This window comes from Astyanax mexicanus, chromosome 20 (assembly GCF_023375975.1).
Source record: "Astyanax mexicanus isolate ESR-SI-001 chromosome 20, AstMex3_surface, whole genome shotgun sequence".
In the NCBI taxonomy this organism is placed as follows: Eukaryota; Metazoa; Chordata; class Actinopteri; order Characiformes; family Acestrorhamphidae; genus Astyanax; species Astyanax mexicanus.
In genome coordinates this window covers 27812188-27825189 of record NC_064427.1, presented here as the reverse complement: position 1 = coordinate 27825189, position 13002 = coordinate 27812188, and the positions used below count along the sequence as shown (strand labels likewise).

Below are 13002 nucleotides of genomic sequence, written 5' to 3'. Positions count from 1 at the left end.
GTCACATGTCAGATGTGCACAGACTGCAATATTTCTTTGGCCTGACAGGTGTTCAGATTTATTGAGCATTTACAGGACCAGCTGAGATTCCAGGACATTCAAGTTTGCAGGACTTATAGGCCTATCTGTCACATACTAATGCCATATAAACATGTATGCCTCCTTATCCAGCAAAAATCTCATAGAGCCTCCTTTCAGATTTACAGTTTTCCCCAATCCTCAAATGGAATTATCTGGCCTCACTTTACACACCCTTATACATGCCAATGATATTATTGATAGATCTCCTCCTGTATTTTCTCCCTCCTTTCATTCAGGACTCAGCTTTAAACTCTGGGTCAGGGCACTTGTTTCTAATGCTAACGCTAATGCCAATTCCAAAGCTCAAGGTTATTTAATGCAGTGCTCCTGAAAGGCTAATATAGATTAGCCCTTTTTGAACAGGCTATTTCTGACAACACAATTGGCATCTGAGGACATGGGATGAGACTGCAAGCTGAATGCTGACAAGGCTGCAGTGTGGTGTGCTGCTTGCCTGTGTCGTAGGGAGGCAGAGAGAGGTGTCCTCAGATGCCCCTGCTTCCTCAGAATACGAATGCCTGTTCCACCGGTGGTAATCAAGCCGACATTTGCATCATTTGCTGGGTAAGGCGATTTGCTCAACACAACTGTAGATGTAACGGAAATAATAATGTAATAGACCTCCAAAAGTGTAATGTATGCCTTTTAATGTGGCATGTTAGATTAGGCTCGAATGCTATAATGGGTTAATTTTCGTGTTCGGATGCAAAATGCGGTGCTTGTATGAATTTTACATCAGTGCTTCAGACAGACAGACCACTCGGACACGGTGAGCAACTGGCAATGTGGAAAATACACTATCCTTTGTTTGAGAGACATGATTTGAACAGATGATGTCATAGCTGCTTCCCCCTTAAAGAGTCCAAAAAAACACTACAGTGCTGACAGATGCCTTAAACCAATGGTTTTCAACTAGTCTGCTGCGTTAAAAGTAGTTATTTTTCTATTTGATCATTAATCATTAAAACAACACGTTAAAATTACACACCTTACAACTCGGCATAAAGCTATGTCTCACACAGACAGACATGTTACATGATTACAGGTGTGGTCTTGATAGACACAAGACCTAAGAGGATATGAAATGTGCTCCCCCTGCTTCCCTATAAAAATCTCTGAGAGGCTACTACCTTTGGATAGTGTTCCTCTTGGTGAGAGGTTCCTCTTGCCTCTATACATGCCTTTATATTGCAGTCAGATATTTTGCACAGTTGACAGATTTGGAGAGAAAGGGGCAGCACAGTTTACAGTTTCCCCAGTAAACGTATCATTTCACTGTACTGGTTTAAACAGTTGATTAAATACATTTTTGTGGCAAATACATTTTGCAAAATGATGGGAACCCCTCATTCAAAGTCTCTGCTAAGCTTTATATGCATTAAGTTAAATTGTTTAGGTAGTCATGATGGCACATTTCCAATTAGAAGCAGTTGCAATAGATTAACTATGCAGTTAAATTAACTATGAAATTAACTAACAGAGACCTGCAGTGTACAGGACTGCTGCAATATTATTCACAGCTCCTTCAAGGGGAAATCCTTCATCAGCTGCGCAAGCAATTCTGCAGCTGCAGCAGATAAAACACATAATACTCAACTTTTAAAGATGTTTAAACAGCTGAGGGTTCATTCCAGGTGGTTCAGAAACTCATCAGCTGAAGCTTGGCCCAACTCACACCATTAATTTTATTAAATCTGCAGCAAAAATACTAACATATACTACTGCTGTTTCTATAAATGCACCTTGTCATGATGCCAGTGTATTATGGTTGACATAATTACGTTGGATGGAAAGGGCACAGTTTTTTTAAACACAGTGTGGATTGATCATGCTTTGCAGCAAGTGGCACAAAAATCACTGGTAGAGTGATAGCAGCAAATTCTTGATACAGATATTACACTGTCTCTAAAAACTGAAGGCGTACTTTGAAGGCTTTTCCATAGTCATTACAGTCATCTGATCTTTACATCCTTCCCCCCCCATTTTCTCCCAAACCCCCATCACAGGTGATGTCACAACACAAGGAGGGTAAAGACTAGCACTAGCAGCATTGCCAAGAAGCCAGTGAGTTTGAAGGATAATGCAGCGACTTGGTTCCGATACATCAGCTCAGACACCTTGTGCTGATCAACTTCACCCTAGGAGTGATAAGGGGAAATCTACCCATCTACCCACCCAGAGAGAGCAAGGCCAAGGCTCTCTGGCAGCTGATGGCATGCTGCATGACTGGGATTCAAACCAGCAATCCCCCGATCATAGTGACAGCGCTTTAGACTGCTGGACCACTTGGCGCCCCCTACCTTTACATCATTAACCTAAAAAAAAAAAAAAGACAGGCAGCAAGATAGCTGAGAATCTCATAGAACTTTAAGGCTTTTTCAATGAATAATTGGCAAAATACTTCCGAACAAAAATTAAAGACTCTTAGCTGGCTGCAGAAAGAGCTTACAAAGCTTTGCTACTTGCCAAAGAGAAAGTCACTAATCCTGCATTCAAGTAGAGTCAGTTTTATCAGAAAAACAAGTTTCTCACCACATCAACGCCCTCTGCATTCAGAACCTGGAGTTGGAACTTGAAGTCAAAATTTACGATTCAGCAAAAATAAGTTGTGACATACATGCTATTTCCAACACGGCCAAAATATAGCAAATGATAATGTATATTTTACAACTTAAGTCGTAAAATAGCAAAAACAAATGGCAGCAGGCCCACACCTTACCCATCTGCTTGTGTGAGCCCCAGTGATGTTAGCAGTTGTTTACTCTATATGAATTTCTCTCAAATGTGATTTATGATGGCTTTCTCTGGGGGTTCATTACAGGTGGTTCAGAAACTCATCAGCTGAAGCTTGGCCCAACTCACACCATTAATTTTATTAAATCTGCAACAAAAATACATATACTACTGCTGTGTCTACATAACTTCTTGTACTGAAATGTGTACCACTGCCCTGCTTGTTTTAGTGCTCATGTTAGTTCATTAGTTGGATAAAATTCAAAGGAATTCCAAAATCATCTACTTTTTGTAGGGCTGATAAATCAGATTTATATCGTTTTATTGCATATGAGCAAAAGCATGGAATATATATGTTTTATCATTTGTACACTGAACCTTCAAAACAACAGCCAATGTTTTAGTATCACACACTTAATTTGTAAAGCTTTGAACTGCAGTTATTAACATTTTAAACTCAGTGCTCTTGCTGTCGATTCAGCATTAACTTACTAACCACTCAGCACACAGTAGCAGTAATGCTAGTGAATCTGTGGATTCACTATGTATGGAAACATACAGGATGGCTTTCTTTTCTTTTTAGCTAAATTTTTTATCTAAATTTCCATATTTAAAGAAGTATTTCGGACAAGCATTCAGACACTGTTTTAAATGTATTTTTTAGCTGTTTAGTTCCATTCACCTCCGTTCACTAAATACTCACTATCGGGCTCCCACTAGCGGTCCGTGCTCATGTTCTGAATATAACGGGGAAAACAGCAAAAGAGAACACACACCAGCCGTTCAGGAGTTCAGACCAGAGACTGTAAAAAAAGCTATATAAAAAAAGCTATATACAGTCTATTGTTCAGACTAATTTAGTTTCTTATTTTATTCCACTAGTTAGTTTGGCTATATTATCTGTGCCTTTCTCTCGTAAAGGATTTCGGACTATGAGAAACATCCCCAAACAGATTGGGATTTGTTGGACCTGGAATTCTATGCCATTAAGCTTTAAAGTTGACATTTTTTGTGTGTATTTGAAATAAATGTATCCTACTTTTAATAAACTTGATATATAGTGTTATAGTGTTATAAACTTAATTTTCAATAAAACGTATAGATTAAAAAAATCAGATCCATGAAATTTCAGATTTAAAAAATCTGATCCATAAATTATCAGATAAAAAAATCAGATTCATAAATTTTCAGATAAAAGAATTCAGATCCATACATTTTCTGATAAAAAAATCGGATGAATAAATTGTCAGATAAAAAAAAATCAGATCTACAAATTTTTAGATCTAAAAAAAATTCAAATCCATACATTATCAGATAGATACCATTCCTTTTTTAGATTTTAAAAAATGTAAGATTCATAAATTATCAGACAAAAAATTCAGATGCATAAATTGTCAGATCTTAAAAATCAGATCCATAAACTTTCAGATCTACAAATTTTCAGTTAAGTAAATTCGGATACATGAATTTTCAGATTTAAAAAAAATATCAGATCTACACATTTTCAGATCTAAAAATAATTCTGACCTATAAATACAGATAAGGATTTGTTGGACCTAGAAATCTATGAAATATTAATAGTGTAATTTATGAACTTGAATTTTTATTAAAATTAAAGCTATATGAATGTTTAAATCAGAGACTAAAAAAGCTATACACAGTCTACGGTTTAAATCTATAAAGATTGTGTAGTGATTAAACCGCGTGTCATTGCTCCTCCGGCTCTGTAGGGGCGCCCTCTCTCACTGATACGCTCAAACATCAATAAACACGCGCAGAAGGCGGCGGGAGAGTTTGCGACTCCGGGCTCAGACAACTGAACTAAAACTCCCCTAACAGTGTTTAATTAAAGCGACAGTTCCACAGATATGCAGTGAAAATATCTACGGTTTGGGAGCTTTAATGTAGAGATAGTGTCGAGTGTTATAGTGGCGGAGCGGCTGTGTTTTCTGTGTGTTTTTGTGTACAGAGCGCTGTGCTGTGTGTCAGCGGGGCTAACGTTAAACTAGATTACCCAGCCTAACATTAGCTAAATAACACACACCTGAAAACCCAGCTGTGTTCAGTAATGGCAACAGTAACCATCTGTCCTCAGAGACAAAGCTGAAGCTTTTTTAAAGAACCATTCAAACCTGGAGCTGTTGTTCAGCAATGGGAGACAGAGCTCTGCCTACATGGATGTCCAAAACACAGAAACACGAAGACCAAGTTCACACACAGGTAAGAAAACACAGAAACATCAGAAACTGACCTGCTGTCCAAGTTCTTCATTATAAGAATATGAGATTCTCGTTGTGGAGGTTCGGTTGTGTTTCCTCATTTGTGTGTGTGTGTGTAGATTATTAAACACTTCTAGCTCCTGGTACAACAGCACTGCAGGAAACTAACTATATAACAATTAGCCAGGTTCGTTTTCCACAGGTTTCCAGCCACAGCCTCTCCTGTTTAGTTCCCTTTTTGCTTGTAGTTTGTAGTTTGTTGGAAGGTGTGGGGGCTTTTTATTGGACCAGACAGTCCCTTATTTGCATACCTGTCTGCAGGTACCTGTGCGTGGTTGTGGCCCTATTCAAATCTAATTCTGGTGGGAAGTTGATACTACCACTTTAATGAAATAACCACTGTCAACATGATCACAGCGAAGAGACTTAAAGCTAGACACACCTTCCCATTTAATGTTCTATTTTATTTCTTTCTTTAATTTATTAACATTACTATAGACTAATATTTAATACATATTACGTACAGTTAAGTGACACGTATAGAATTATGTAGTAAACTGTAAAAAAAGGTGTTTGTTCTCTATAATCCTCTGACTTAAACCTGATAAACTGAGATGGTGGTTTGAGGTGATTTATGATGAGCTGGAGCTTCACAGCATGAAGGAACAGCAGCAACTATTATTCAGCACCTCCAGGAACTCCTTCACAACGTTGTTTTTTTACGCATAGTAAACAGCCCCCTTTATCCTTACATGCAGCTTTTATATTTAACACGGTGTAAACATTACCTCCATGTAAACATAAATCACTGAGGTTTCTGACAGAAGCAAATGTATCTCTACTGAGATTCCCTCCCCTCTCCTTTTTTGTACCCGCAGCCATTTCAGCTCTTAACAAGTTACCTCGTTAAACTGATGTGTAAAGCCTTGTGTGTATTTATGTATTATGTTACTTTGTATGTCTAAGCAGGATGTGTACTATGGTACAGGCTGGGAAAACAAATTTCCACAAAGAATCTATCTATCTATCCTCAATTTTATATTAAAAGATGTAATATGAAAATTATCCCATTTCAAAAATTCCATTAAAATAAATTTAATCAAATTCATTTGAATAACTGCCTAGCCCTACCAAACATATGTAGTTGAAAGTAGAAACTTTAGACCTTCATCTGAATAAAAGTACAAAAATGTATCGAAAGTAAAAGTGCTGTGATTTATTATGGCTCTAAAAGTCTAGTCATAATCATTTTTGCCACATAACTCTTGTTTTATCGACTCATTTTATATGTAAAGACTGGTAATGTCACTTTTGGTACACCAATCTGACAATAGATTCAACGTTGGTGTCTTTCGACAGTTTTATAAATGTTTATACAAACATGTCTCTGCATATAATTTCTTATAAATACATAAACTTTAGAGACAAAAGTATTGTGACACTTGCTCGTTTGTTATTTTGGAGCATTGATGTAAGTATTTTATTATACTCAGTGATAAAGACCATTATTGAAATCAGGATGCTGGATGATCACCACCTCACATCATCCTCAGATCCCCAGCACATCTCATTAAAAAGTTTTGGATGAAGCATCATCTTTCCCAAGAACTCAGTTCCACTGCTTCACTGCTCAGTACTGGGGGTCTGTTTACTCCTCAGATCCACTACTGACCGTAGGCATGGAGCCAACAGATTCATGTTAATCTGCTCCAGAATGTCTTATTCTATTGGCAGTATTTCCCTACAGGCGATATACCTAAATGTGCTGATCTTGGATTACAGTATAATCTAATCAACTGTGCTGTATTTGGTTTTATGGTTTTCCCTTGTGAAATCACATTCAGTTTACTTTATTTCATCATTGACCTCTTTTATTCATGTAATGTCTCTGAATTCTGAGGACTGAGGCTAAAGGACCCGTATTCTTTTTTGCATAAGCTGAAAAGCACAATATGTGAACCTGTTTGGCAGACCTCCAGCCTTAGTTGAAGTTTAGCGTCTATCTCTCCTTATCTCTTAATTTGCCTATGGATGAGGACTTTGTCTATCTTTGTAAGTAAAACTGCCAGTAAAGCTCATGCTGTTCTGTAGGAAAGCTTATATGCCCTTTTATTTGAATAGCTGTAAATTTCTGGACATAGGTTAATGTACTAGTGATTAGTTAAAATCGTGGTCCTTGATTACATTTACTCTTTATTTTAGTCTAGGATTAATCTTAATCTGTTTGTTGAAATCTGTCCACGAGAAACTGTATGAATGAGGAGCTGTACAGGGCTTAATGTACTATTTGCCACAGTAAAGTATAATAGCTTCAGCTGTTCCAGTGGAAATGTTGTTTTAACAGATGAGATGGTGTGTTTAAAGTTTATCAGGCTTCACAAGAAGTGTTATTTGGGCAACAGTATGTTTTAGTGTTTGATAAGAGTGCTATGCATGAATAACACTGTGTCCTTATTTATTTTGTTAGTTGTATACTTGGGTCGACATCTAATGGTGCTAAATAGTGTATTTTTTCTATTTACATACATTATTTTTTATTTTTATTTTGGTTTAATCTGTAAATGTTCTATTAGGGATGAGTTTTTAAGTAGCATTGATATTACTCACTGCAGATTAACTTTATTTCAATATTCCTTCTGTCTTTACGCAGGGTGCCTATAAAAAGAACATCCTGGAGGATGATCTTCCGTTCCTGGAATTTGGAGGCGTACTCATGTACAGCAAGGAGAAAAATGATTGCTCATTTTTATCAGAAGATTTAAGGTAAAATTTGATATCTACAAAATATTCACAGAAGAATATCGTAATTCGTTCTATAAAGCTTTGTTTAAGTACAGTCATATAATTAAAAAAAATATTTCTTTTAATCCGACCATGCCTTGGAACAGAAACTGGTGTCGTTTGTACCGGCAATTCTAGCAAGACACAGCCGATCACATTAATTACCATCCACTGTATTGTACTATGTTGGTGGTAATGCTTTCTTTCATTGATATTGGTAAAGTCTGACCTCTGCACAAAGTATTCCCTAGCACATCCCAAAGATTCTCAATGAGGTTAAGGTCTGGACTCTGTGGTGAACAATCTATGTGTGAAAATTATGATCTCATGCTCCCTGAATCACTCTTTCACAATTCCAGCCCCATGAATCCTGACAATGTCATCTTAGAATATGCCCGTATCATCAGGGAAGAAAAAAATCCATTGATTGAATAACCTGGTTTATATTCAGTAGGGCTGGGGCGACGCGTCGACATAATCGACGTCATCGATTACGAAAATACATCGATTTGCATAACGTGCGTCGGCGCGTCGTAAATATGATCAGAACTATGTTAATTAACACGGTAACATAGAAGCATAGAACTATTATTTAATTAAAATGATTTTTAAGAACAGCTAAACACAGTTCTGCAAGTCAAACGCGGAGGAGTTCACGTGCGAGAGAGAGAGAGAGAGAGACACACACACAGAGAGAGAGAGACACAGAGAGAGAGAGAGAGAGAGAGAGAGAGAGAGAGAGAGAGAGAGAGAGAGACACACACAGAGAGAGAGAGAGAGATTTGCTTGTTCTGGTGAGAGCTCATATTCTAGTCCCATACATAATTCTGCAGCTCCCTCAGTGTTTTCTGCCGTATTTTGCGGCTAGCGCGAGCGCTTACAACTGACACCGCGCACCGCGAGGTGCCGCCGCGTTTGTGCCGAATCCGACTCTCTGCTGAATCTGACTCCCGCTTCGCGGACAGAATCGGCACAACACCCCCGCTGTAGAACTGCGGTAGTGAAAACAGCGCTTGTAAATAAATTAGTTTAGTTTCACTTTCAGTTTTCGTTATTTTCGTTATTTTTTTTTTTACATAAAAATATAATTAAAAAACAGACGCCTACATCTCGGACTATTTTCTGGAGCCCGGGTCGGATTTCGGGTCGGACCTCGGGTCATGTCGGGTTCGGGCAGAGGAGAGCATGGACTCCGGAGAGCAATCTCCAGCTACAAAAAAAACGCCAGCGGGCATCTAAAGTTTGGGAGCATTTCACGCAAAAGGGCAACAATGTGGTCCTCTGCCATACGTGCAAAAGGACTTGAAGCGCAAACATCCAGGAGCACTATGTCAACAGGGTCACACAGTAAGTTACCGTTTACATCAGGGTCTCCGCGGGTGTCCTTAAAAAGACTTAAGGCTGTCTACCAAAGGTTTTAAACCTGCCACAGGCAGAAATTATAAATTTTTGGTTTATATTTGTGCATGGCATTTCGCAGATTCCAGAAACAGTAGCATTATTCATAAGTTCAGGTGTTTAGTTAAGCTAGCTGCCTTAAGTTATTTTAGCTAGCGCCGTCGGCGCTGCGGTGTTGCACCGTTTTCTGTCACCGTCGGAATTTTGTGACCAGTGCTCACGGTTATGAGCGTTCATTGGCAAAACGGAAGCTTTCTATACCTACACCTTACCCTCAGCCCTAAACTGAACCGTTTTGGCCAGTCGGGGTAAACATTAGAAACGAACACGTTTCGAATCGGCCAGTGCACCGGTCTGCTGAGAACTACTTGCCAGTGGTCACAAAATCTAGCGTCACAGAAAACAGTGCAACACACGGTTGTGGTGTATGGGAGCTTACCATTTTTAGCGTTAAAGATCTAAACGTGTTGTACATGTAAGTGATTATAAGTGTGGGGTTTGGTTTAGTAGGCTTGTGTTGTTGTTGTTATTATATATTAATATAGTAATTTATCGTTTGCTTTAAAACGTAAAATAATAATTATTTAAATATGTTTCTCAATAAATAGATTAGTCGACTAATCGAAATAAATAATCGTTAGAATAATCGTTTAAAAAATAATCGTTAGGGACAGCCCTAATATTCAGTATATTCAGGTAGTCAGCTGACCTCATTCTTTCAGCACATACTGTTGCTGAACCTAAACCTGCAGACCAACTGCAGCATCAACCCCAAATCATTTACTTAGATAATTCCAGGTAGCAACTTTTTTTTTTAGCTAGGCAGTGTATATCAATCTACATTTTCATAGTTTTATTTCTATAATAATTTAATTTATCTTACATTGATTGACTTACCATTTATTCAGTGTATAGCCTAGAGGACTGTAGACTTTAGAGTGTTCTTCAAGGACTCTTATTGATATACTGTTGTGATCTTATTCAGATGGTGGGTCTGCCACGTGGTCCGTTCTCCACTGTGCTATATCAGGCATTACACTATACCACTATGGCTGATCCTGTTGTTTTTGAACCCTTGTGTTTACACTCAGGTCCTCTCTGGCTCCCGGTTCAGCAGTGGGCTTTGATTTGGAATGGCCTCCGTCTTTCACCAAAGGGAAGAGCAAGAAAGTGGCGTTGGTGCAGCTCTGTGCCTCAGAAGAGAAGTGCTACCTCTTCCACCTCTCCTCAATGACTGGTATGCTAAACTGTTCGCAGTCATATACAGCTCTGGAAAAAAATATAAGAGACACTGAAAAAGTGATGAGTTTCTTTGATTTTACCAAATTGAAAACCTCTGTAATGTAATCAAGAGGTAGATGGATGATCATAAGCCATCAAACCAAGATGAACTGCTTGAATTTTTGCACCAGGAGTGGCATAAAGTTATCCAAAAGCAATGTGTAAGGCTGGTGGAGGAAAACATGCCAAGATGCATGAAAACTGCGATTAAAAACCAGGGTTATTTCATCAAATATTGATTTATGAACTCTTAACAAAAGTTCAGCACCTCTCGAAACTCCTTTAAGACAGTTTGAGAACCATTTTGGGTTCTACATCATGAAGCTTACTGAGAGAATAATGCCAAAAATGGGAAAAGTTGGCATCAAACCAGAAGGAGCTTCTTTGAAAAATATAAAGTACAAACAAATCAAAGCTTGTTTAAAACTTTGTTTACTTCATTACACAATTACATATGTATTTCATTGTAGGTTTAATGTCCTGAGTATTATTCTATAATATAGAAAATAATTAAATTAAAGGGTAAAAAATAAATCAGCATTTAAAAAGGGCCTTCTCCTCACCTCTGAGTTCTCTTGCAGGATTTCCTTCTGGTCTTAAGATGTTTCTGGAAGATGAAAACATCAAAAAGGTTGGCGTGGGTGTTGAAGGAGACATGTGGAGGCTGATGTCTGATTATGACATTAAGCTGAAAAACTTTGTAGAGCTCTCGGATTTGGCAAATGAGAAGGTAAGACATTCATGTGGCTGCTGTTCTAATTCATTAGTACTCATTTACCCATAAAAGGAAAATAAATTACGGCAATTAGGTGTGGATGATATGGCCCTAAAATAATATATAATAATAAAACAATATTTTATGGTATTTTTGCGATAGCGATACTCTTGTTGATATGACAAAACACTTATATATATTTCAAGAATACACTACTGCAATAAAATGAAAATTAAATTTTATCAATGCATATGATATAAAATGGCACACCCCTAACTGATGTATTGACAAAAAAACAAGATTTTTATCACATTTGTGACTAGGATCCAGAATGTCATGATACTAATAATGATGCACTCCAAATATCTCCATATATCCAGGAATAAAGTAAAAGGAATATACTGAACAGATATAATCTGTCTCTAGAAGATATATAATGGGAAATAAGAACAGTAGTTCCCTGATGTGATACTTAGGGGTGGGTGATATTGGACGATATTTTAGGGTATAATACCCAGCCAACATAGAGGAGATCTCGAACTCAGATTAAACAGCTAAAGCATCTTGTATATAAAAAAAATCCCTTTCTGTAACCATTTAAAATGTGTAAGAAATTGTGCTGGGTTTCAGGTCATTTCACACAGCACTAGACGAAAACCCAGATGTTCTAGACACAGTTTGATGAGTCCAGATGTTTATGTTGTAAGATTGGTCAGTGTACAGTGAATAGCCATATATGATCACAATGGTGCTTAACATCAATTTGCCAGTTTACACCTCTCTAATTTGTGTTTGAATTGTGAACAGCTGAAGTGTGTGGAGAAGTGGAGCTTGGATGGGCTGGTTAAGCACTTATTCAAAAAACGGCTCTACAAAGATAGGGGCGTCCGCTGTAGCCACTGGGATGACTTTGAGCTAACGGAGGAGCAAAAGCGCTATGCTGCCACGGACGCCTATGTGAGTGTGATCTACAGCTTGTTAAGAATTTACATTTAAGGTATTTAGCAGATACCTCTATTCATAGAGACTTATAAAAGTACTTTGTTAAGTTTACTAGCTAGTTTATAGAAACTAGAATCAGCAAAATACCTCAAGCTTTAGTAATGTTTAAGTGAAAGACTTTGCTGTTCTATTACCTAGTGGAAGTTTGTTCCACCACTTTGGTTCAACCTTGATTTCAGTCTGATATCAGTCCACTGTTACCAGCACACCACAACACACTAGGGCTGCAATAATTGGTCGGCATTGGACATGGTTGACTGTAAAAAAAAAAAAAAAGGCGACGCATTGTTAACGTGTGAGACAGAACGCAAGAGAGTGCGAGACAGAGGAAGACACGCACATCGTGAGAAATAAAGCATCTTAATTGGCCTTGCCGTATGTTTAGTTGCAGCAGGAGACGGGAGAGAGCAGGAGAGAAAGACGTGCATACAGTTTAACACAAACACAAATTACACCTGACTCCACAATACTAGTTTGTCTTTACTGGATGGGGTGAACTAACAACAGTTTTGCTCGCTGCACAGTCTGAACACTGATATGGTGTGTTAATGACATTGTGAGTTTAAACTGTTTTATCTCCTTCAGTAACATTAAGTAAGTTAAAGTAGCTGGATAAGTGTTGGGGATATACTATATTCTACCCACTCCATTAAAATATATATTTATGTTCTCTTAATATTTACATCTTAAATTAAAGAATCCTAGATTCTTCTTAATATAACATCCTGCCTGTGCAAATGTTTTCTATAATATATTCTTTGTGTCAAACCTTTAAAATGTACTACACAATTG

General features: G+C 37.8%; 1 protein-coding gene across 1 annotated transcript in view; it reads left to right on the top strand.

The window, feature by feature from the left end:
* The first annotated feature begins 4478 nt into the window (after positions 1-4478).
* Positions 4479-13002, top strand: part of wrn (WRN RecQ like helicase) — a 42854-nt gene continuing 34330 nt past the window's right edge. Inside the window, exons 1-5 of the mRNA XM_007255253.4 lie at positions 4479-5034; positions 7684-7796; positions 10304-10449; positions 11075-11223; positions 12016-12165. Coding sequence (XP_007255315.3) covers positions 4966-5034; positions 7684-7796; positions 10304-10449; positions 11075-11223; positions 12016-12165 — 627 coding nt within the window. The 5' untranslated portion in view covers positions 4479-4965. The remainder of the gene's footprint in view (positions 5035-7683; positions 7797-10303; positions 10450-11074; positions 11224-12015; positions 12166-13002) is intronic.